The 26,544-nt window shown below is 39.1% G+C and overlaps 1 protein-coding gene across 1 annotated transcript; it reads left to right on the top strand.

The window, feature by feature from the left end:
- The first annotated feature begins 24,476 nt into the window (after window positions 1-24,476).
- Window positions 24,477-26,477, top strand: LOC121986807. The gene is made up of 2 exons (XM_042540744.1): window positions 24,477-25,590; window positions 25,912-26,477. The coding sequence occupies exons 1-2, from the start codon at window positions 24,477-24,479 to the stop codon at window positions 26,475-26,477; spliced, it is 1,680 nt and encodes a 559-aa protein (XP_042396678.1).
- The last annotated feature ends 67 nt before the right edge of the window (window positions 26,478-26,544 follow it).

The raw sequence follows: 26,544 nt of genomic DNA, 5'->3' as shown, positions 1-26,544 counted from the left end.
TTTTACCCAAGTGTACCTAGAGTAGTCATCAATTATTATTAAGCAATATTGGTTCTTGTTTAGTGATTTGGCTCCATGTGAATCAAATAGATCAAGGTGAAGGAGCTCAAGTATGGTGTTGGATCTTTCTAGGTTAGTTGACTTGTGGGTTGACTTGGTTTGTTTTCCTTTTTGACATGCATCACAGATTGAATTTTCAATAAATTTTAATTTGGGCAAACCTCTAACTAGACCATTTTGACTCATTTTTGAAATGAGTCTTGTGTGAGTGTGACCCAGCCTTCTGTGCCACAGTTGGGTTTCCTCTTGTTGTGTCAGGAGACACTTTATTGAGGATATTGATAAATCAATTGTGTAGATGTTATTTTTCCTAAGTCCCTTAAGTTTAATTTCTGGATTTTAAATATTTTTAACTAGACATCTAGATTTATCAAAATTAACTAGGTATCCGCTGTCACACAATTGACTTATACTTAGTAAATTAAAGTTAAAATTTTCAACCAATAAAACATTTCGAATAATGAAATCGGAACTAAGTTCAATATTACCTTTTCCGATTACTTTAAGTTTACCGTTGTTGCCGAATGCAACTGATCCTAGACTCTTGTACTTGAGTTTGGTAAACTTCAACTTATCTCCAGTCATATGTCTGGAACATCCACTATCCAACATCCATTGATCCAATTCCTACACATGAAGTAGTTGAATTGATTTCTTTTTAATGGATTTAAAGATAGCGTGATTGAAGCAGACTCCTTAGATTTTCTAATCTATTGTATTCAAGATAATTTAGCAAACGCTTATGTTTATTGAGTTTAAGAATAATTTTGAAATTTAAGTTTTTCAAATAATTTTGAAATTTAAGTTTTTTAAAATAATTTTAAAATTTAAGTTTTTAAAATAATTTTGAAATAATTTTGAAATTTAAGTTTTTAAAACAATTTTGAAATTTAAGTTTATAACATAAGTTTTTTTTTAAAATAATTTTGAAATTTAAGTTTTAAAATAATTTTGAAATTTAAGTTTTTAAAATAATTTTAAAATTTAAGTTTTTAACATAATTTTGAAATTTAAGTTTTAAAATAATTTTGAAATTTAAGTTTTTAAAATAAGTTTTTAAAATAATTTTGAAATTTAAGTTTTTAAAATAATTTTGAAATTTAAGTTTTTAAAATAATTTTGAAATTTAAGTTTTTAAAATAATTTTGAAATTTAAGTTTTAAAACAATTTTGAAATTTAGGTTTTAAAATAAGTTTTTAAAATAATTTTGAATTTTAAGTTTTAAAAATGATTTTGAAATTTAAGTTTTAAAACAATTTTGAAATTTAAGTTTTAAAATAAGTTTTTAAAATAATTTTGAAATTTAAGTTTTTTTTTTAAAATAATTTGAAATTTAAGTTTATAAAATAATTTTGAAATTTAAGTTTTTTTTTTAAATTTTTTTTTGAAATTTAATTTGAAAGAAAAAAAAATTATCAGTTTGATTTTAATTACTTAGTCATCTCACTCGATCTAAATTTTCAATCAGGGAATCCTATAATTGTTGTGAGATGAATTATTGTAGAATTAAGGGTCTGGTTTAACTTTGTGTTAGATTCAAGATTAGCTTTGGGTTCAACAAGTAAGCATTCTTTGGATAAACTTCTGGGCTATGGTGAGTCACACGGAGCTCATTAAAGTAACCATGCTTTCGAGGTTTTCCAAATAGTCCTACCCATTGGACTTAATACTACTCCTTGGTCTAACTAGTTAGGATCCATTTAAGGGTAGCTTCGATCAGTTCCGCTTGGCCAAATGCACCAGGTCGAAGCCATATCTTCCTAGACATGCGATGCCCAAGTTTTCCTAACGTACTATCATCAAAAAACTTCACCAGTACTGTGGTTCAAGTTAAACTTATCCTGTTTTAATCTAACCTTAATTACCCTGCCGGGTAATCTATTCTTGTTTTACCCATTTCGGGTAAATTAGGTTCAGTTACCCTATCGGGTAGTTCAGTTGGAGGTGCCAGCTAGTTTGGATCCTCCATCTATTTTTCGATTTTTTAATTTAATTTTGAATTTTGAATTTAATTTCGAATTTTTAATTTAATTTTGAATTTTGATTTTAATTTTGAATTTTGAATTTAATTTTGAATTTTGAATTTAATTTAATTTTGAATTTTTAATTTAATTTTGAATTTTGAATTTTTAATTTAATTTTGAATTTTAAATTTTTAAGATCGTTTTTCTTTTAGATCTTCCTGGATCACAACCTCAATATGGTCTATCGAGGTAGTGTATTTGATCCTTCGGAACCCAGTATTTGCCAATTCCAACTTGATTGATCAATTTGGACTTGGGGACCCATGCTTGGACTGTTTTACTACTCTGTTTGTTTATTAGGGATAAATAAGATTTATATTTCTTTTTATTTTTGTATCCCAGCCCAGTTTTGTTGTAGACGGCTCTTTGTGTTCCAAGAATTAGGTCCAAATTCTTGGATCTCAGAGAAAACCGTTCTAAAGTATTTTTAAAATCTTTTACCTGATTTCTCAAACTAGAGTTTTCTTCCTCAAGTTTTTGAACTTGAGTAGAATTTCCAGTTTGAGCTTGACTAGGTAAAGAATTAGTGTTTGTTACTTCTTTAAGGACGGCTACTTCCTTTAGAAGTGATTTAATCCTAAGGTTTGATTTAGCTAGTTTGCGAAGTAAGTAATTAACTAAATTATTAAGCCTTGGAATGCTTACAGTGGAGTCTGGCCCTTCTGAAACGGATGCGGATCCGTGGCTTTGCTCGGACTTGGCTTCTGACTCGCTCTCGATGATCTGGTCCCGGGCCATCAGTGCGAGTAGACTTGTTTGATCAACTTCATCGTCGTCGTCCTCTGAAGAAGATTCATCCCAGGTTGCTTTCAGGGCCTTCTTTCTTCTTAGCCTTTTGGGCTCCTTTTGATTGGGACAGTTGGCTTTGATATGCCCCTTCTGGTTGCATCCGTAACAAGTGACTTCGAACTTTACCTTTGAGTTCGGTTGGGCCTCCCTGGACTGAACTGCCTTCTTCAAATCTTTCTTGTTGAAGCCCTTCTTCTTCTTGTAGAGCTTCTTCACAAGGTTTACGAGTTCGCTGGTTAGTTCATCCTCTGACTCTTCTGAGTCGGATTCGTCTTCTGATTCTGTTTCAATTTTTCGCCGTACTCTAGATTCTCGTGTTCGACTCGTACCTGCAACCAAGGCAATACCTTTCTCGGATGGCTGTGCATTAGTTTGTTCATGAAGTTCAAATTCAGAAAATAATTCGTCTAATTTTAAAGAAGATAAGTCTTTGGAGACCTTGTAGGCATCTACCATTGATGCCCACAATGTACTCCTTGGAAACGAGTTAAGAGCATACCTTATTATGTCTCTGTTTTCTACCTTCTGCCCGATTCCATGAAGGGAATTCAGAATATCTTGAATTCGAGCGTGTAACGAGCTTGCCGTCTCACCTTCCTGCATTTTTTAAATTGTATAGTTTATTCAGTAACAAATCACGCTTACTTACCTTGGTTTCCGAGGTGCCCTCGTGAAGTTCGATGAGTTTCTCCCAAAGCTCCTTCGCGGAGGAGAATGGACCGACTCTGTTGAGCTCTTCTTTGGTAAGACCGCACTGGATGGTGCAGGTGGCTTTGGCGTCGGCTTCCACCTTTTTGATAAACGCTGGCTCCCAGTTCTCACAGGATGTAGGCTTACCGTCTGTCCCAGTTGGTAGTTGCAGTCCTGTTTTGACTATCATCCAGGTGTCGAACTAGATCTTCAGATATGTTTCCATTTGCCCCTTCCAATATCCGAAGTCTTCTCCGGAAAATAGTGGGGGACGAACGGTGCTATATCCTTCTTGTTGGGCCATTTAGATCTAAAAAAAACAGAAACAATAAGATCTATTCCAAGACTGAGTCTTGGATTAGTAGTGCGGGAAGAAGTAGAAAAAATGACAAGCTCAAGTGGTATTGACCAACTTTGAGCAGAAAGTTGATTCGAAAAAAAACAAAAAATAAGAATATAGCTATGAGACTAAATTCTAATCGACTACGAACAAAACCACGAAAAAATTGTCTTGAATAGTGGTTGCACTGATTCAAGACGACCCCGCTCTGATACCAATTGTTGGATCGAGACGCGCTAGAGGGGGGGGGGGGGTGAATAGCGCTCGTGGCTATTTCGTACGTATCGGAATCGAAAACAGCGTTAGAGTAATTAAAGCAGCGGAATTAAGGAACAAACAAACACAAACAGAAGGACACAGAGATTTACTTCGTTCGGAGCCTGTGACGACTCCTACTCGAAGGCCCGCGATCCTTGATCGCTTCCGGTGGGCAACAACTATAAGCTCGTTAAAAGATTACAATTATGAGTACAATTAAAAGCTATAAGTATTATACCGACAACAAGAAATGCTAAATCTGAAGCTTCGGGTCGTCAGGCACTTGTAGCAGCACTTCGGAGTGTCTTTTGGAGCAACACGTTGATGAGAGATCACTTGATATTCGTTGTTCTGAAGTGCTGGTCGAAACCCCCTTATAAAGGGTGTTCAAGGCGCCTCCATGCTGCTTGGTCTTCCGCGTGGATCAAATCTGACCTGGTCGAATTTCATCCATTCAAGGCGCCTTAAACCTCACTCAAGGCGCCTTCCAAGGTGCCTTCTGCCTTCTTCAAGGCGCCTCCAATGGTGCTTCGCAGCCAGCTCATCCTTTGCACCCGAGGCGCCTCCAAGTTCCATGGAGGCGCCTCGCACACTGTTTATCCGAGGGAAAACTACCTTATTTTGTACCTGCAAGACTTGTTAGTCCCAAACAATATCTTGCAACACAAAATTAGCACAAAATAACAGTATGAATAATAAAAGAATGTTTATGACAGTCTCCGGACTGTCCGGGTCTGACTTCGGATTTCCAACCGGAAACCCTAGGTCGACCCGACGCCTACTGTTCCCTCTACGGGGAACGCGTCCTCACCTACTCCACTCAGGAGATTTACCTGTTGCCAGTGCGATCCTCCAGATCGACTGGACTTTTACTCAGCACTCGATACTTCCGGACTTTCTGCTGGACATCCGCTTCCCGGCTAATCCAGACTTTCACCTGGTTCGCGACACCAGGACTTTCCACCTAGGGTTACTGTTAGGATCCTTCGTACGGCTAGAGAGGGGGGTGTGAATAGCCGACCCCAAATCGCTCGCGTTTCTTCCTACACTTCGTTAGCGCAGCGGAAAAATAAACTAGAAACGAAAGGAAGAATATCAAACCTTAACACAGCGATGTACGAGGTTCGGAGATGATACTCCTACTCCTCGGCGTGTCCGTAAGGTGGACGAGCCCTGTCAATCCGTCGGTGGATGAATCCCCGGAAACCCGGCTAAAATATACTCCTTCTGGGTGGAGAAACCTCGCCACAAAATCTTGCAACAGCAAGCAAAGAGTACACGAGATACAACAAGAAATACAAGACAATATGAATACAACAACACTAGCTTGCCTTCTCGTTGTCGCTTGCCTCTTGAAGTCAGCAACAACCCTGGATGAAGCAGCAGCTTCTCGGATCCAATCGTGGAATGAAGCTCACGCGAAGCTTGCGAAGAAGAGCTCAACAAAGCTCAAGCACCGCAGCTCTGTCGCAGAGAAGTAGTGGAAGAAGAAGGAGTGCGGCGGCCTCGACCCTTTATACTGCGAAGAAGGCGGTGAAGAAACTGGCGTTGCGTCATAGCAGCTAGAACCTGATCGATGCAGTGGACCGTCAGGCCCTACGATCGGTCCCGGACCGATCGATCGATGAACGTAACCGTGCGTGCTACGTCGATGCGTGGACGATCGGGCCTGATCGGTCCACGGACCGATCCAACCGCTCCCTCGCGACATCGTCTCCGATCGGTCGCCACGACCGTCGAAGCTCTGATCGGTCCGCGCCGATCGGCGTCTTTCGCGACTCGATCACCTTCGATCGGTGCGGACCGATCAGATAACTAGTGACTTGGTTTTGCCCAAGCCAGTCCCAAGCCTTCAAACCAACATTCGGTCAACCTCGACCTGTTGGTACTTCATTCCTAGCATCTGGTCACTCCCTTGACTGCTAGAATTCCCACCAAGTGTCCGGTCAATTCCTTTGACCCACTTGGACTTTCCTCTTCGTGCAAGTATCCGGTCACTCCTCTGACCTACTTGGACTTCCCATCACCGGATGTCCGATCACCCTTGATCCATCCGGATTTTTCCTCCGGCTTCACTCACGGGACTTTCCAACTTGCCTCACTCACTAGGACTTTCTCACTCCTGGCTTCACTCACGGGACTTTCCAACGCCTAACATCCAGTTAGGACTTTCTCCTTGCTTCACTCACAGGACTTTCCACACCGCCTAACATCCAGTTAGGACTTTCTCTCTACAGCTTCCTCACTGAGACTTTCCAACGCCTAACATCCAGTTAGGACTTTCTCCTACGCTTCACTCACCAGGACTTTCCACACTGCCTAACATCCCAGTTAGGACTTTCCCACTGCCTGGCTTCACTCACCAGGACTTTCCAGCTGCCTAACATCCCAGTTAGGACTTTCCCTCGTGCCAAGCTCCCTGCTTGGACTTCTCCGTGCCAAGTCTCCATACTTGGACTTTTCCAGTGCCAAGTCTCCATACTTGGACTTTTCGCGTGCCAAGCTCCCTGCTTGGACTTTTCCCGAATCAGGTCAACCAGGTCAACCTTGACCTAAGGTTGCACCTACAATCTCCCAAACACCTATTCTTGTCAAACATCAAGAATAGAACTCTCTCACGAGTGTCAAACATCAACATGCAACTCAACTAGGTCAACCTCGACCTAAGGTTGCACCGACAATCTTCCTAAGTCAAACATCAAAATACAACTCGAGTCAAGTCACCTCGAGTCGGGTCAACCAGGTCAACCTTGACCTAAGGTTGCACCAACAGTTACCACCCCCTAGGACTTTTTGCCTGAAGTCATCGACCTGCCAAGACTTTCCGCATAGGGTTACCACCCCCTATGACCTAGGGTTACCGCCCCCTAGGGTTTTCCCTTTGCCTAACCGCAACTAGGACTTTCTTGAAATCCTCAAGTAGACTTGTTAGACTACAAAACATCTTAACTTTGAATTCTTTGCCATTATCAAAACACGAGTTCGATCGTCGGATGCTTCCCGCACCAACAGACATGGACGTTCTGTTGGGGTTGCAAGGTTGCAAACATAGTCCCACATTGAAAACACATGGGAAAGATCATGGGTTTATAAGAGAACTTCATTGGCATGAGGCCTTTTGGTGAGAGCCCAAGAGCAAAGTCATGAAGGTCTAGACCTAAAGTGGACAATATCATGCTATTGTGGAGATATCTAAATTTTTTTCTATCATACAATTGGTATTAGAGCCCGGACTGCCAGAAGGTTTAACTGCCGACTGTGCACAAAAATTATGGTCTGATTGAGCCATGTGAGTACAATATTGACCTCAAACAAAAAAAGTGGGGGTTCCTATGTTCAGATCAAGAGGACCAGACACCAGGCAGGAAGTCCTAGTAGGTCGAGTGGACCGAGGGGTAGGAAGACCTGGTGGGTGGAGGATCGGATGTGGGAAGCCTGTGGTCCTTTGTTTGAGAGGGGATTGTTGAGGTTGCAAGGTTGCAAACATAGTCCCACATTGAAAACACATGGGAAAGATCATGGGTTTATAAGAGAAAAGATATCTCCATTGGCATGAGGCCTTTTAGGGAGAACCCAAGAGCAAAGCCATGAGGGTCTAGGCCTAAAGTGGATAATATCATGCTATTGTGGAGATATCTAAATTCTTTTCGATCCTACACATTCCTCAGGCTACCCTAGAAATTCTAATGAGGGCCTTCTCCCAAGGTCTCATAGATGGTGACTTCTTCCGGTTCTTGATCAAGAAACCCCCGAGGGACTTTGACCATCTGCTCGGAAGAGCGACCAAGTACATCGATGTGGAGAGGCTCAGTCCGCTCGGAAGAAGGAGGTAGTGGCGCCTGCACCTGTCCCTGCCTTGGAACACCAAGTCCCTTTCCCGCCTCGTCCACACAAAGGACCTCGAGTGAGACCCATCCTCATCAACACAAGCATAGACCTAACACTGTACAACATGTGGAAGCCGATCGGGTATCATTCGTTGAGTCTCGTCAATGGGTTCATCCTTTTTGTACTTATCGTCAGACGAGAACCCATAACACTCAAGAGTGTAATATGTATTACTAAGGGATATGCCAAGAAACTAACTAGGGGTTAAGACAACGATCCCTGTCTTGAATAATAGGCGTTATCAGTGGCATAACAGGTCATACAGAAGTGACGTTGGAGACGCCGAGAGGTGCCAACAAGAACAGTAAGAGAACAGGGCTCCAATCCCATCCAAGTTGAACATGAGCGCCCCCCAACTTGGCAAGAAAAAATCACAACAATGCCACTCGGGAAGACATTGGCATGATAGCGGGCAAACCGACTGATGGAGACTCTAACTGGGCCCAAAAGTCACATGTTTGTTGACTAGAAATCCACGCGATCAAGTGTAGTCAAGAGCAGGCACAAGGATCTGAAATCAACTTCGGTCCTAAGGACTTAGAGGGCGTGGAAGTACCACATGACGATGCCTTGATCATTAAGATTGCTATAGCTAATTATAATATATATCATACTTTTATTAACACAGGGTCTTCTATTAATATTGTTGGAGCAATCTAGATACCCTAGGTTTTGATTTTTGGACAAAGATTTAAGTTAGATTTATTATTGTATTTAATATGCATTGTGAGTGTGCAAGATACAGGTACAACAAGGAAAGTCCAAGTATGATCTTGGCAAAGGAGGAAAGTCCAAAGGTAAGTTTTGGCAGTGTAAGTCCAAGCATGTAGTCTTGGCAACGTAAGTCTAACTGTGACTTGACAATTAATGAAGTCCTAAAGGCTCCTCTTGGCAAAGGAAGACCTGACAACGATGACAAGGCCAATAGAAGTTCTAGAAAGCAAGACGTGAATGATGGGGAGGCATCCGAGGGATGCGAAGCTGATAGAGAAGGCTAGAAGGCTAGGTTTAGGTTGTGCGGGTAAGGATGAGTGCATGAGAGATTGTACTCAGGGTAAAATCCTAGGTTTAGGGTTTTATTGTAGCAGTTACTATAGTAGTTGACTAATATTTTCATCAGTCGACTAGTAGCAAATAGAATGTCTCTGTTCGCTCAACCCATATGGATCAGTCGACTGGTATCGAGTCGTTAACCTGTAATAGTCAAATTCCATTTAGGACCAATCCACTGGTGTTTTTACCAGTTGACTGGTGGCGAGAAAACAGCTTAGTATTTTTCTCCGAGCTCTATTTAATAGAGCTCGGGGTTCTTAAACATTATTGACGAAATTAGTGGTGATTAACCCTAATTAGAGTCTCTAAGTTCTCAAGTGATTTAGTGTGGTCTTGTGTGAGTTGTGGTGAGGTTTCTCCACCCACAAGAAACTACGCAAGCTAGCCGAAAGTTCTCCGGGGAATCATCCACAGACGGATCAGAGATCGTCCACCTTACAGACAACCATACAATAGGAGCTTTATCTCCGAACCATGTAAATGAGCATGTCTTTGTGCGTTGCTTGTCTTCATTCTTCTTATTTTAGTTTAGCTTTCTATTTGTTAGTTTGTTTTATATTCCACTATGCACTAACATTATAAGAAGGAAACGATTTAGGTGAGATGCTATTCACCCCCTTCTAGCGGGCGTTAAAGTCCTAACAAGTGGTATCAGAGGGAGCAAAACGCTAGAGGAAGATGGATCCGAATGACCTCTTGGATGGGATACTCGGATCCCACCTCCATATGAGAAGGATGATTTCGAGTATTGGAGGAAGCGGTTGGAGATTTGGTTTCAAATGGAGTGGAACCATTGGATGGCCTTGAAAGAACCATTCAAGACTCCAATGGACAAGAAGGGGAAGCGTCTCCGACCTTGGTATTAGACCGAGGAGCAAAGGGAGCAATCAGAGACGGATAAGGAGGTAACAAAAATTCTATTGAATTTATTGCGTCCTAACTTGTTGTTGAGTGTAGGTAATTACGAGAACACATGTGATCTTTGAAAAAAAGATTATTGCATTTCATGAAGATCCTACAAAACTCCAAGGAGTGGAGGAGCCCAAGGAGAAGAACTCATTGATCCAAGAGGAGAAGGACAAATCGAATGTTGACACGTGTTCAACATTCGAGGAGGAGAAGGAAAATAAGAAAGTGTCATCCATATCTTCAAGGGAAGAGGAAGTGGAACCGTTCATATCTTTAAGTGAAGAGGAAGAAGAGCCATCCAAGAAAGAAAAGATCTTGGAAGCTCAACCTTCCACCTCATCCACCAAGAAGAGCGGGGAGAGCCACATCAAATGCTTTGAGTGTGGTAAGATGGGACACTATAAGAGTAAGTGTCCATCGCTCCAAAATGTAAGGGAGGTAAACCCTAAACTCACTAAGGTTGATTTAACTAATGTGAGTTGTAGGAAGAAGAAGGAGAAGAGGCATATTAGATGTTTCATGTGTGGTGAGTATGACCACTACCACACTAAGTTCCCAAGGAGAGGAGAGTTTAAGAAATTAGCACACTTAAAGAAATGGGAGAAGAAGAGAAGCTCATGTCAAAGGGGAGTGTCAAAGGTAAAAAGGAAGGTAATCCCTAACTTAAAGTTTAATCCAAGCTCTAATTCTTATATGCTTGTTAGAAATAATGTAGATTATTTACCCAAGCATAATCATAGATTTAGGTACAATGATAGGAGCAAGGTTAACATGGTAGATAACCCTAGAAAATCATGTACTAATGTTAGACCTAATAAGACCCAAACCACTTTACCTAAGGAAAAGAAAGTGGGCGAAAACCTAAGCATTAATCCCAAGAAAGGGAGACATATGCCTAGGAAGGTGGGTAGGTCAAGTAATGTCCAAGGTGGATATGTTGATTTTAGGGCTAGAACCCTAGAATTGAAAAATCAAGCTTTGAAGGCAAGGCTTGAGAAAATGAAGAAAGTCCTAGATAGGTTCATTATTGGGATTAAAGAACTTGACATGTGTTTAGATGGTCAAAGACCTAAAAATATCAAATTAGATCCCTCCAAGACCAAAAGGAGGTTAATTGCTAAGGTGGCATATGACATTGGTAAGGGAGAAGTGACCAAGGACAAGGAAAAATCATTCAAGGTCAATGAGAAGAAATATGCTAGGGTTACATATGTTTATGGCAAGGATGAGGTGTCCAAGATTAAGGACAAGAAGAAGTTAACCAATGACAAAGTGCCCAAGGTTAAGAAGAAGAAGACACCTATGATGCACAATGTGGATGCAGCCATAGTGGATGAGTCATCTAGTGAGGTGACTAAGGTTAAGAGCCCTAAGGTTAGGATCTCAAAAAGCCTTTGGGACCTATGGTAGATGGGCCATCAAATGTGCCAAGTGGTTAGAAGATAGACTTAAGTCTCTAACCTAGTTGGTTGGTATAATTGGGATGATATCAAGCACAGAAATATTAATTGGATTCATATTGCATGAACAATATTTTTGATGTATATATGCTATATAAACTAATGCTAGGGATGCATTATGGTCTGGTATAAGCAGATATATTAAGAGGAAGCAAAAACTAGGACTTTAGGTTAAGGTTCAATTGAACCATTTAGATAATTTTAAGTTTTGTATCAATCTTGGATCCATGATAAATATATTTTATATATATATTTTTTACAAATAGACATTGGTAAAATAGATCTCTCCACAAAATTTGAGAATAAGAATTTTTTGAGGTCTGTGAAATTTTTGGTACATTTATGAAGTTGTGCTAGAAATACTATTTTTGACTGAAATAGTGTACCAGTCGACTGATACAGTTACAAGTCAACTGGTAACACTGTTCATGAACACCTAATGTCTCTGTAAGCTCATTTTGAAGAGGACAGTCGACTGATACAATCTAAAAATGTGTTTTAGTACTAGGAAATGACCAAAGGATGTTGAAAATGTATGTAATCTTTTGAGGGATTAATACATGATGTTTATGGTTATTAGAGGTTAAAGAGTTTAATAATTGAGATATTATTAGAGTTTTTTTTATGTATGACAAAGGGGGAGAATTGTTGGGTTTAAGTGGGAAACCTATACATCTTTGCAAGAAATCCTCGCTCAAGGGGGAGCTTAGGGTTAGGTTTCATGACTTATGCATGTGTAGATTGCATGTTTATTTGCATTGTTATTATATTTATGTTTCCCTAACTTAAACAAATTTTCAAATATAAAAAAGGGGAGATTGTCGGAGCAATCTGGATACCTTAGGTTTTGATGTTTGGGCAAATGTTTAAGTTAAATTTATTGTTATAGTTTATATGCATTGTGAGTGTGCAAGATATAAGTATAATAAAAAAAGTCTAAGTGTGATCTTGGTAAAGGAGGAAAGTCTAAGGGTGAGTCTTGACGATGTAAGTTTAAGCATGTGATCTAGGCAACACAAGTCCAAGCGCGACTTGTCAATAGATGAAGTCCCAGAGGCGTGGCCTCTTGGGAAAGGAAGACCTGATGATAATGACAAGGCCGATAAAAACTTCAGAAGGCAAGGCGTGAAAGATGGGGAGACATCCGAGGGACGCAAGACTGATGGAGAAGGCTAGGTTTAGGTTGTGCAGGCAAGGACGAGTGCATTAGAGATTGTATTTAGGGTAAAATCCTAGGTTTAGGATTTTACTGTAGTAGTTGACTAGTATTTTCATCAGTCGAGTATGAAACATTGATAGATGGATTTCGAGAAGACAAACTATGCAAGCCTGATAATGTTAGATTATAGCAACAATTCTTTAAATTATCAAGTTTTATAGTATGAAACATTATAGCAACAATTCTTTAGTTTGAAGACAAACTACATTTGCCTGTTCGATTAGATTATCGAGTCATCAATAATGAAGCGGAGTATAAAATATTGATAGCTGGATTGCAATCCGCAAACCATGTGGGAGTCACCCGAGTCCTAATCTACTCGGATTCTCAATTTGCGGCTCAATAATTGAAGGGCAATTTTGAAATTAACAATGAACAACTCAGGTTGCATGTGGAGACATTTGAGAAGTTAAAAGCAGACTTTCAATAGGTGATCTTATAGAAGATCCCTTGAGCTAAAAATTAAATAGTGGATGAGTTATTTAAGTTGGCTGGCTCTTTAATACCGTGGACTCTAAATAAGCCCGTGGAGCAAACATTGTTGATAGTTTACATTGAATGGCAGGCTGAGCTAGAATTATATAGCGACTAGAGAGCATCATTAATTTCGTTCCTCTAGCAAGGAATTTTGCCCTCCGATCGGGAGCAAGCGAGTATGATCAAGAAGAGGGTCGATTGATTCATATTGGTTAGAGATCACTTGTACAAGAGGGCTTTCTCTCGCCCTTTGCTCAAGTGCATTGGGTCGGATGATGTTCAATACATATTGCAAGAAGTTCATCAGGGTTCCTGTGGAATCCACTCGGACAGTCGGTCACTCGCTTAGAAGATTTTACTAGTCGAGTATTTTTGGCTCACTCTACAAGTCGACTTGGCTCGGATGGTAGCCAATTGCTTATCATGTCAAAAGTACCATAACATCGCTTACTACCCCACAGAATTGTGAAGACTTCAATCATTTCATATCCATTCAACCAATAGGGGATGGATATTGTAGGACCCTTTTTGATAGCACTCGATCATAAAAAATTATTTTTAGTAGCTGTTGATGATTTATCCAAATGGGTGGAAGTAGAGGTGCTTGCAAAGATAACCGAGCAAATGATCATCAAGTTCTTGTGGTAGAATGTAGTATTCCCATTTAGAATTCCTTGTAAACTTGTCTCGGATAATGGAAGACAATTTCAGGGTTCAAAAATCCAAGATTGGTGCTCAAGTTATGGCATCTTACATATTTTCACCTCTGTGACTTATCCTTAAAGTAATGATCAAACATAGGTCACTAATAGGGAGATCATCAGAGGACTCCGAACTAAGCTGGATCATGTTGGAGGAAGTAGGATAGATGAATTGCCTAGTGTGTTATGGGCCTACCACACTACATCTTGAGAAATCATAGGTATAACTCATTTTTAGCTTGTTTATGGTGGAGAAGCAGTCATCCCGGTGGAAGTTAACTTGGAGTTCGATCAGAGACAATTGTATGATCGTGACAATGTCGGTCAGTGCCTTATAGATCTCAATCTGATAGACGAGATTAGAGATAAAGCTGTCGCTCGGTTGACATCATATTGTCAACAAATGAAACAAAATTGCAATCAAAGGGTCAACCCAAAGTCCTTTCAAGTAGGCGACCTCATTTGGAAGTGGATAAAGCCGATCAGGGATGTTAGCAAGTTAGAGTTGCAATGGGGTGGACTATATAAAGTGGTGCAAAGACTCATCTCGAGATCCTATTATTTTCAAGATACTGAGAAGAAACTTGGAGTGGCCATAGAGTGCAAACCACTTGCAACCTTATCGAACCTGAGAGTATGCCTATAATTTGTTTATATATGCGGTTGAATATTCATGGTTAATGAAAATGCAAGCAGACTTAGATCATGGGCCATGACTTCTAGACTCTCGAGTCTTAGCATCAAGTTATAAGCGGATTTCCCCGTGCCCTCCAGCTGACCACGTAGTTAGAGGTTCTATTCTAGACTCTAGAGCCTTATCGTTGAATTATAAGCAGGTTTTCTCATTCCCTCCCGTCGGCCACCCGATTGAAGGTTTAATTCCAGACACTCGATCCTTAGTGCCAAGTTATAAGCGAGTTTCCCAGAGCCCTTTGGCTAGACACTCGTCGAAGGTTTAAACCCAGACTCTCGAGCCTTAGCATCAAATTATAAGCGGTTTTTCTCATGCCTTCCATTCGATCACCTAATCGGAGGTTCAATTCTAGACTCGTGAGCCTTATGTTGGTCCTGGTGCGGTCGACTAGAGAGGGGGGGGGGGGGGGGGGGAATAGCCTAAAATAAAAAATAGCCCCCTTCTCTTCTTTCAGCTTAGATTGGTAGCACAATTATAAAAACTTAATTGAACAACTAATAAAATAAAAGAGGTAGATGAAAGCACTATAAAGTGTTCTTCTTTGAAGATAGAGAAGTCTCTTACACTTTTTGAAAGGCTAGAAATAAACTAGGAAATGTATAAAATAGTTGTTGTCTATGTCATAGTTTTAGGGGTCTTTTTATAACTCCTAGAAAATTCTATTCGAATCCAGAAGGCGCCTTCAATAGGGTTCAAGGCACCTTCAATTAGAGAAGTTTTATCACCAAAGATAAAACTTTATCTTCGTCTAAAGGTCACTAAAAGAAGTTTTCAACATTGTTCATGGAAGACGTCTTCTAAGCCATTGAAGGCGTCCTCCCTGAGGCAAATCAGCTCCTTAGCTGATATTTCTTCGCATGGGTGATGCTCTAGTCAACCGGAGTTGAATTCATCCGAACCCAACTCCAACCTTCTCCTCGAGCAATCTTCCTTCTCGGCTTCTCGTTCCTTGAACATCGTGCACATCCTTCTCATCCGCCAGTGTAGTCTTCCGTAGCACCTCATCCCTCAAATGCACCAAGCCTGTCAGCTCCTTTCCCGTGTCATCCTTCTCACTAGCTTCGTCTTCCGCTCGACTTCTTGTGTTCCTAAGCTCTTGCACACTTAGACACGAGGCTTAAACATAATAGGACTTAACTTGACTTCATTGATCACACCAAAACTACTATGGAGTACTTACAATCTTTCCCTTTTTAATAGTAAAATAACAGACAGGTAAATAATTTGTAATTAATAAACATGTTATGCAATGCAAAAAAAAAAAAATGTAACTCACCCTAAACTTAATCTATAATTTTTCCCCTTTGATCACATTAAAAATAGGGATATGCTCTGAAAATAAATTTGAAATAAATTCAAAAGGATACAAAAACAATGACTAATATTTAGAAAAATTTATGAAGTTTATATTTCGAAAATCTAAATTTTTTAGATTTATAAACTAGTTTTGGAATAAATAATTTTAAAATTATATTTAATTGTTAAAAAATTCTAAAATTTTTTGTAACGATTAAACATGTATATCCAAAATAGTGATAAAATTTTTAGAGATATATTTTCTTAACAAAATGTTTAAAAATAGTTTCTAAGATCGAAAAAACTTGAAATTTTTTTGAGAATGTAATATATCGAGTATTCTATAGAATAAATAAATTTTTAAAAATTAAATATTTGAGAATTTTTAATATTAAAAATTAGTATTTTGATAAAAAATTTCATAAAAAAATTAAATAATGATAAAAATTTTTTGACAAAATTTCTTTTGACAAAAAACATGATGTTTTATCAAAAAAATAAAATTTTCAAAAATAACTTTGCAACACAAATATGATTTTTGTTAAAAAATAATGCAACTATTAAATTTTTTTGAAAATTTTCATTCAGATAAGTAATGAAATCCTTTTTCTCAGAAAAAATCACGATCTAATTAATTTCGAATAGAAAGGTTACTAAACAATTTATTAAAAAAATAATTTTAAGTATGCAATGAAAATATTAATACAAATAAAAATTAAAACATGCATGAAAATTTAATCTAAACATAATTTTAGAACCTAATATAGGTTCCTACCTACTGAATTAATCGAAAACTTGTTAGGAACATATTTTCATAATAATTTTTTAATTTGGGCCTTATGATATCAAAAATACCAATTTAGTCCCTGATAATTTCTAACATATTAAATATGTGAGTATACATCATTCTTGTTTAATTTTATAATCATTTTTTTAACTTTTTAGTTTTAATTTTCAAATTATCAAAATCTTTCCGTCTGCATGTATTTGCTAATGTTAATTTTAATTTTATATTTTCTTTTTCTAATTTAACCATATTTCTAATAAGCATTTTAATAAACTGGTATGATTGTTCAGAAGATAAAGCACGTACCTCACTTACCTCATGCTATATTTCTCCTTCTTCATCGATGCTTTCTTCTGATGACACTCCTCCTTTGTCAATGCTTTCTTCTAATGATGTTACCTCTTCGTCAATGCTCATTTCTGATGAGCTTTCTTCATCGTCTTTAGGTCGGTATTCAGCTATCAGTGTTGCTTCAGTAATCTCTTTGATCTCGGAGTCTTCTGAGGATGAGTCGGTATCCATAAAAGAGTTGAATTCATCTTCTTTTGGTTCTTCATGGAGTTCCAAAAGCTTATCCCAAAGAGCTTTGGTGGATGTATACATGTTGATTCTGTTAAGTTCTTCAACCGGTAGTACGCTTATAAGGTAAAATTCAATCTTACCATTTGCCATAAACTCATCGCGCTGCTTTTTGGTCTAGAGGTGTTCTTTGAGTTCTCCATTCGTGTTCTTTGGTGCTTCAAAACTATATTTCATTATTTATAAAATATTAAAATCTATTTTAAAAAATATCTCCATTCATCGCTTCAAAAACGCGAACTCTCCTTGAACACTGGTGAATAGATGCTTGGTCCGACCATCGTCTTATTTGTTTTGATCAGCAGTTAGTCCTTCTGAAGTAGTTAAGCTCTGATCCCACTTGTTGATCCTAGTATGGCCGGTAAGAGGGGGGGGGTGAATAGCTTGAAATAAAAAATAGTCCCGTTCTCATTCTTTCAACTTAGATTAGTAGCACAAGTATAATAAATTAATTGAACAAGTAATAAAATAAAATAGGCGGAAGAATTACTTGGTTACAACCTAGGTGATTGTTAATCCGAGAAAGATGAAAGCACTATAAAGTCTCCTTCGTTGAAGGCGAAGAAGTCTCTTATACTCTTTAAAAGCTCATAAATAAACTAGGAAATGAATACAGTAGTTGTTGTCTATTTTCTATCTTCAAGGGTCTTTTTATAGCCCCTGAAAAACTCTATCCGAAGCTAAAAGACGTGTTCAATAGGGTGCAAGGCACCTTTAATCAGAGAAGTTTTATCGACGAAGATAAAACTTTATCTTTGGCTAACAGTCACTGGAAGGCACCTTCAACAGGCTGAAAGACACATTTGACATTGTTCTTGGAAGACACCTTTCAAGCCATTGAAGGCATCTTCCCTGAGGCACATCAGCTCCTTAGCTGATCTTTCTTTGCGTGGATGATGCTTCGGTCAACCGGAGTTGAGCTCACCTGAACTCAACTCCGACCTTCTCCTCGAGCAGACTTCTTTCCTAGCTTCTCGTCTCTCGAACATCGCACATGTCTTTCTCATCCACCAGTGTACTCTTCCACAACATCTCGTCCCGCAGATGTACTGAGCTCGTCAGCTCCTTTCACATATTATCATTCTCACTAGCTACGTCTTCTGCTTGACTTCTTGTGTTCCTAAACTCTTGCACACTTAGACACAAGGCTTAAATACAACGGGACATAACTTAACTTGGTTGATCACACCAAAACTACTATATAGTACTTACACCTTAGCGCTGAGCTATAAGCAAATTTTCTTGTGCTCTCTGACCGGCTACCTGGTTAGAGGTTCAATTACAGACTCTCAAGCCTTAGCGCCAAGTTATAAGCGGGTTTCCCCGTATCCTCCGGCCTGCCACTCAGCCGGAGGTTCAATTTCATACTCTTGAGCCTTAGCACCGAGTTATAAGCAAGTTTCGCTGTGCCCTCCAGTTAACCACCCGATCGGAGGTTTAATTCCAAACTCTCGAGCCTTAGCACAGAGTTATAAGAGGGTTTCCCCATTCCCTCTGATCGGCCACCCAATCAGAGGTTCAATTTCAGACTCTTGGGCATTATCGCTGAATTATAAGTGAATTTCCCAGAGTCCTCGACTTTCTTGTCATGTGTTCAAAGTTGTTCAAACGGTTGAAGTGCTACTTACATGAGTTGTTCGCTGTTCAAGTACTACTTACACGAAGACGAGCAAATAAATTGATACCATGCCAAGAAAAAAAGACATGTTAAGGAAAAAACATCAAAGGCAAGGGAGCGGTGAAAAAATATATACATAAAAATAGCACAAGTTTTTTAGTTTTCTTTACAGGACCAAGAGGATGAAACCTCGAAGGAAAAATTTTCTTTAAACACACCAAACAAAGTCTAGGAAAGCGTCCTCTTGAATAATCTCCAAAATTTTCTGGCGCCAAGTGAAATTCTTAGGGATATTTGTAGTCAGGTGAACTACTTCCCTAAGTTGCATTATGACTCCTTCTACGCCATAGCCAAATATCTTGGAGGTTCAACGGGCGAGCATCATATTGAAGTACCGAGAGGGTAGATATTCCACTTGGAAGACCTTTAACTGATTAGGCTCCCCAACTTTGTAACTCTCCAACTCGGCCTTTAAGGTCTACAGTTCGATATCCTTGGAGTCTAGGGCCTATTGCTTCTCTTCAAGATGAAGGTCCTTGACCATCAGTTCGGCTGTTTTGCTGACCAGCTCAAAGGTAAGAGTGACATCTATTTCTTTTAGCTCTTTGGCAAAGGCTCGGGCTTCAGTGTTTTTCATGTCTAAGTCATCCATGGCTCAGAGTTTCTATGTGTTTTCTGATCAGAGGTGGGACTCCGAAGTTTGTAGTTGCTTCTGGAGCCTCTCGATCTAGACCTCCTAGTCATGTCCTTTATCTTGTTCTTATGAAAGAGCCAGTTCGACTCTTAGTAGCAGCTCATATTGTCTCTCAAGTTCGCTCTTCAATTGTGTCATTTCAACTTGGTGGTGCTTGGTAGAGTTTTGAGAGGTTCCCACTCCTCCTACTGAGCCCTTCAGAATCTGGTAGTTGTAATTCAACTCTACCACCTTTTGGCAAAGTGATAAACTATTCGCACAGAACCGATGAAGCCATAAATGATTAGTGCAACTTACAATATAGAAATGAGTGTATGATAGTGGGAAGAGTTTACCCTTGTGACGTCTTGGGGAAAGCGGCCGACCAACTCCTTTGGGGAGTACTCGACCATAAATGCCTAAGAATCGGCCTAAGTTTGATCTAGCGGGCTTTGTATTTTTATTAGATGCTGGGGGACGAGTGACTCGGCTAGGTTGGTGTAGAGCCACTCATTGAGAAGGTAGCCTAAGTGTGGCGCTAACTCTCTTGGGCTTGCTGGGTGGTGAAGGTGATAAAAAGGAGACTGGTTGCGCAACTATCGCTCTGGTTGGCAATACAGGGGTTGGTGGTGACCGCTCGAACGAAGCGGGAGTTGGATGATTGGCTCTAAATTCAGGAGGAATCGATGAGGAGCTCTCTCCCGGCTTAGACAGTGGGCGCGGTGCTGCTGTTCTAGTGGAAATTTGTTCTCTAGGTGTAGCCAAGAGGCATCTCTTGTGCCGTTGACGTTGGAGCAAGGGTTCTCCGGAGGTGGACTCAGATGGAACCTCCATGGACAACAAAGAAGGTTGGGGAGATGACATTTCCTCAGTGTTTGCTACCACATCACTCTCCGCGACTTGGCAAGTGCCTTCTTCGCCGATCGGCTCCTTGGTTGAGCCAACTTTCTAATTAACTCAGCCTCATCACGTGCGTCCATTTCCTCATCATCTAATTTGGTGGAATCTCCAAGGCAAGCTTTCCACATAGTTTTGGCTATAAAATAGAAAATGAAATCAATTAGATACAATAGTAAAGGGAAATCAAATTTCTCACTAAATCCGTCGAGCAATCATACTCGAATAGGTTAAGTCCAACGATATACATAATACACTCCACAAGTAGCTTGTGAATGTTGAACTTTAGACTGAATAGTTGATTGAATGTAGCAAGGTAGACCAGCTCCCATCGGAATACACCTATCTCAGGAACCAGGAGTAATTCCATTTGCCTGTCGGTCGGAAAGGTTACTGGAGGGACCGTTTGGAGATAAAAATAATAAGACTTCCAACCTTTATTGGAAGAGGACATCTTATCAAAAAAAATATATCCCACTCGAGCTTGGAAGATAAAGGCACTCAGCTCAGATTTTTTTGGATAATAAAAATAATGGAAGATTCGAGGTATAGGGGGCTCAGTACAAGTGAAATAGGATGATGATGCCACACAGCAGCCTAATGAAATTGGGGGCTAGCTGTTGGAGGGGAATGTAGAAGTAGTTGCAAATCTCGGTGAAAAAAGGATGTAAGGAAAATACAGGCCAGACAAAAATTAATCCATGAAAAAAGTTAGGTAGCTGAGGGGGGAGGTTCGGACGATTGTAACCAGTCGAAATGATAATGTGATGATCATGTGGGGGGAATTGTAAGTGAGACACATCTGGTCCACTTCTCCTCTATTGAAGTCAGAGGCGGTGGAGGTGTACCAGAGGTTGTGGATGACAGTGGGAGGAGCAACGATCATGAGGAAGAGGAAAAGTGAATAGAGGAAGGGAGGAAAATGAACTTACGATGGAAAGATGGAATGAGAACAATCACCGACGACAATGAAGAACAGTGAGGAAGAAGACGAAGACAAGAATGTAAAAACGATAAGGGTTGTATCAAAGGCTACAAACCTTAAAAATCCTAATGGTGACCTCCTATAGTCGTCTGATCATAGGACCGAAGGAGAGAGGATTAATCAGGATCATTGAATTTGAACCGTCAGATGTTACATCACATCTGAACAGTAGTCTATCATTTCAGTTATTCTTTTCATAGGGGTGTGCCACGTATCAGAAAGATACAGGGCACATTTATTAGGGATGAGAGGCGTTAAGTAGGCTTATGATAAAAAGGCGTACTCATCATATTAAGTATTAATAGTGAGTGACGTGCCATATTTTCAAGGTACTAGTGTGACATTAGCTCGAGCCAATCGATAGAATAAGGATCGAGTGTCTGACTAGAGAACGGGAAACACAAGAAACACAAGTGTCTAGTCAGTCAGACATACAGCTTCTTTCGACTAGACTTGAAAGGGAGACTTGTGATATAGTGAATAAGGCGGGACCTCCGAAGTTAGGGATAAAGTCAAGAAAGTTGGATGACATGATAGTCAAAGTTAAGGAGGGGTCAACACTTGGGGCTAGCACGGTCACATGTTTCGGCCGAGTGACCTAGCCAATCAGACCTCTGGTCCGATCGGATCCTGAGTCTCTTTGGGTCGATGAAACCTTGAGTTATTTTAGTGTCATTCAGAGCTGAGTACTTTGGGTCACTTGGGGCTCACACGGGCACCTGTCTCGACCGAGTAGTTTGGCCGATCAGATCTACAGTCTGATCGGACATGCTACGGACATGGCCTGGTCGAGCTCTTTGGCCGAGCAGAGAGGCCGAGCGAAGACTGAGTCCTTGAGAGGGTCATCATTCTTTAGCCAACTTGACCCTGTATGCAATGAGGTCCAATCGGACGTTAGAGGCGACTTGGTCGTCTTACCATTAGAACATATTAATGGCTCACCAACCCAACGACCTAATATTCCTTTTTGATATTTTGTGTAACGGTTGTTGGAGAATCGAGGGAATATTCCCTATGCAGTCTTTACAATGGAAGCTTCTAAGCTGTAAAGCACAGTGGTAGTGGGTCTATTTTTAGAAAGGTGTCAGAGTATCAGAATTGCCGATCATTTTTTGAAAATGTATTGATATTCGTGCACAAAGGAAAATTGACACTATATAAGAGGTCTTCTCCTAAAGGTGCAGGTACTCTATACAACCTTACACACTTAGAGTTCACTGTTCCTGTTTATTGCATTCTTTTTCCTCTCAGCCACATGTTTAACTTGAGCGTCAGAGTGCCTGCGTCGTGGACTACTCCCTGACACGATTGCTAACATTTTCTTCTCTTTATTTTCCTTTTTTTGATACCTAGCTAGGATCGCTCTGTGCCCTCTGCTTCCAGCTCAAAAGTTTTCTCACAGTCAACGATGAAGCCAAGGGCGTAGCCAGTACTGGGCTGCACTGGGCTTCAGCCAGCCCAGTGCAGCCCAGCAATTTTTAACACCCTAACTCCCTAATTCCTAGTTTTTTTTTCACCGCCCAGTGCAGTGAACACATCGAGCCCAATGGTAACCTAGAGATTTTTTCGCCGCCTTCCTCCTCTAGCACGACGGACACATCGAGGCAGTGATCGTCGCCACTTTCAGTCCTTCTTCAATCTTCAACAGTCAGCACATCATCTCCTTCTTCAGCCGTCGGTTCTTCTCGCTCAGCCTCTTGCAAATCTTCAGCCGCCGATTCTCCTCGCTCAGCCTCTTCCTCTTGCAATACCTTTTCAAGCACTGCTAAGTGGTAATCTACTAATCTCCATCTACATCTTCTTCGTCTTCTTCGTCCTTCATCAAAGACTCAAAATCCAACCTCTCCAGATCTCCAATGCTCTCCTGTTATAGAACAGTAATTTCCACTTTTTTTTTTTTTAATGATTTGTGAATTCTTTGGTTCCTTCATCTTCCTTGCTTGTTGCTTCACCCTTATGGGAATTCCGTGGCTCTTAGAACGTTTTGTGTGAGTTTAGTCTTGACGATCTGGGGATCCCCGTGTATGAATGTATGATGGATTTACCAAAATAACAGTAGAGATTGTTCTTCATAGAATCATAGTCGCTTTAATTTGCCCTAATTTTTTTTTAGGAAAGTTTTTTCCAACCTAGGTTAAATTTCTGAAAAATTTAAACATTCTGTCAATCTAAATGTGATACTCATTATTATTTGTGATTGTTGTGGTTGGAAAAAAAGTGGAAGGTCCTAAGTTTACTTCTAAATTCCCACATTTGTTCCCTTTTTAAGTCCTTTATTTTTATTTTTGATTTCAGGCATTTCAAGTTTTAGCATAGCACTGGATTTTACGGGTAGGCAGTGGACTTCTCTTTATCTTAAAGTGACAAATCACAACCTCACAGGTAATTTTAGATTTGTAGTTGTGATTTTATTTAAAATTATTTAAAATTTTAAATTATCTGAAAATTATGATTCTAATACTAGGGAATGTTGTGATATTATAAATTGATTTATTATTGTGTTTGAGTTTATCATAAAATGAATAATATGATTGAGTTTGTTATAATTGATTGGTAGTTGTTTTTTGTTCTTAAGTTATAAATAATTAATTTGTAGTTATTTTTTTCCTTAGGTTATAAATGGAACACCAACAACCTTCAAATAAAAAGCCAAAAATATTACTGTCATTTTTTAGGAAAAGAGATGATCAGTCTGAATCTGATAATCAATTGCAATGTGATATACCTCTTAGACCAACAGTTGGATCCTCTACTTCCGATTTACAATCTCATTTTGTATCTAGGACAATAGAACAAAGAGAAGAAGAATTTGATATTTCTTCTATTGAACGAGATCTAGGATTACGAAAATTGATTTGTGAATACTCTATTAATGAGCGGGATGAGATTAGAAGAGCATATATCAAAGCAGGTCCTTATCAACCCAAACTTATTGAGTATCCAAGAACAAAAATTGGAAAGCAAAACCGTCGATTTCAATATGTTTGGTTCAAACAATTTCCTTGGCTAGAATATTCACCTTCAAAGGACAAAACATATTGTTTTCCATGCTTTCTTTTTGAGAATATAAGTAATCCAATGGCTCATTCTACGCTTGTTTCTGAAGGGTTTAACAGTTGGAAGAGAGTTAATAATGGAGAAAAATGTGCATTTCTTATTCATATTGGTTCATTGTCTTCATCACATAATAGATGTGTGAAATGTGTTCAGGATTTGATGAAACCAAAACAAAATATTGACAAAGTGTTGAATGCTCAATCTACAGAAGAAATTATAAAGAATAGGTTGCACCTAAAATCAACAATTGAAGGTTTATTATGGCTTGCAACTCAAGGATGTTCTTTTAGAGGTCATGATGAATCAGAGAGTTCCTTAAATCGTGGAAATTTTATTGAATTGTTGAAATTTCAAGCACATTTAAATGATGAAATTGCAAAAGTTGTGTTACATAATGCCCCGCAAAATGCTAAATACACTTCTCCGCAAATTCAAAAGGAAATATTACATATTCTTGCTCATAAAGTGAGAATAATGATTCGAGATGAATTGGGAGATGCCAAGTTTTGTATTCTTGTTGATGAAGCTCAAGATGAATCTAAAAAAGAGCAAATGTCCCTTATTTTCAGATTTGTTAATAATTCTGGATTTTTGGTGGAACGTTTCTTTGAGATTTTGAGTGTTGAGGACACAACATCAACAAACCTTAAGAAATCAATTTCTGACATCTTTGTTCAACACAATATTCAAATCCACAACATGAGAGGACAAGGGTATGATGGTGCAAGTAATATGCGTGGTGAATGGAATGGGCTTCAAGCATTATTTCTTAGAGACTGTTCATATGCCTATTATGTACATTGTTTTGCTCATCGTTTACAGTTAACATTGGTTGTAGCTGCTAAGGATGTGCCTTCTATTTGGCAATTCTTTTCTTATTTGACTTCCATTGTAAACTTCATCACCTCGTCTCGTAAACGTCTTAGTGATTTACAATCTGCTCAACAAGAAGAGATTGCATATATGCTAGCTATTGGTGAGTGTGAATTTGGTACAGGAGCTAATCAAATTGGTACATTGCATAGACCTGGTGCTACTCGTTGGAGCTCTCATTATGATTCTGTTAGGAACTTGATAGACATGCATGCAGCAACTTGTAAGATCCTTGGAAATCTCAGTGAAAATGGGCCAAATGGTATAATACGTGGGGAAGCTTGTGGTTTATGCAACATGATTATGAGTTTTGAATTTGTATTTGTGTTGTTTTTGATGGAAAAGATCTTAGAAACCACTGACATTCTTTGTCAAGCTCTACAAAATAAATCACAAGACATTGTGAATGCTTTAAAATTTGTCTCAACCACAAAAGTTATCCTTCTAAAATTTAGAGAAGATGGTTGGGATGAATTTTTTGTGAAAGTAAAGGTTTTTTGTGAATGACATAATATTGAGATGTCTGATATGAGCTGTGGTTATAAAGTTAATCGTTATTGTCAACAACGGGATCATGTTACAGTTGAGCATCATTATCACTATGATATTTTTAATGTTGCAATAAATTTTCAAGTGATGGAACTAAATTGTAGATTCAGTGAGGCAACAATGGAACTTCTTGCTCTTTGTTCAGCTTTGGATCCTACTGATTCATTTAAAAGATTTAATATGGGCGATATTTGCAAGCTTGCATCAAAATTTTATCCGGCTAATTTTACTCAACAAGAAATTCATGCTTTGAGAGTTGAATTGGAACACTATCAACTTGACATAGTTTGTGATCATGAGTTTCAACAAATTTCTACTCTTTCCGCTTTATATAGAGAAATGATTGTAACTAAAAAGGCTGAGAGTTATGTTATGATTCAGAGATTGATTCGTCTTGTCTTGATTCTTCCTGTATCAACTGCAACTACAGAGAGAGCCTTTTCATCCATGAAATTTCTCAAAACGGCACGTCACAACAAGATGGATGATGATTTACTTTCTGATTGCATGATTCTCTACATAGAACGACAATTGTATGAGAAAATAGACTTGGAATCAGTAATAGATGAGTTGTATACTCTAAAATCTCGTCGAGCATAGCTTAAGTAGATGAAGTATTTTGTATGAAATTTGAACTATGTAAAAGGATATTGGGATAGAAATGTTA

The sequence above is a fragment of the Zingiber officinale genome, chromosome 5B (genome assembly GCF_018446385.1).
Source record: "Zingiber officinale cultivar Zhangliang chromosome 5B, Zo_v1.1, whole genome shotgun sequence".
Classification (NCBI taxonomy): Eukaryota; Viridiplantae; Streptophyta; class Magnoliopsida; order Zingiberales; family Zingiberaceae; genus Zingiber; species Zingiber officinale.
The sequence above is the reverse complement of the archived record's forward strand: the minus strand, read 5'-3'. Positions and strand labels throughout refer to the sequence as shown.

What these genes read in the sequence shown, in the direction of transcription:
- LOC121986807 (XM_042540744.1), top strand. Translation starts at nt 24,477, where the DNA reads ATGGCTCATTCTACGCTTGTTTCTGAAGGGTTTAACAGTTGGAAGAGA. An exon ending in CAGTGAAAATGGGCCAAATG is followed by an intron (nt 25,591 to 25,911) that starts GTATAATACGTG and finishes ATCATGTTACAG; the next exon opens with TTGAGCATCATTATCACTAT.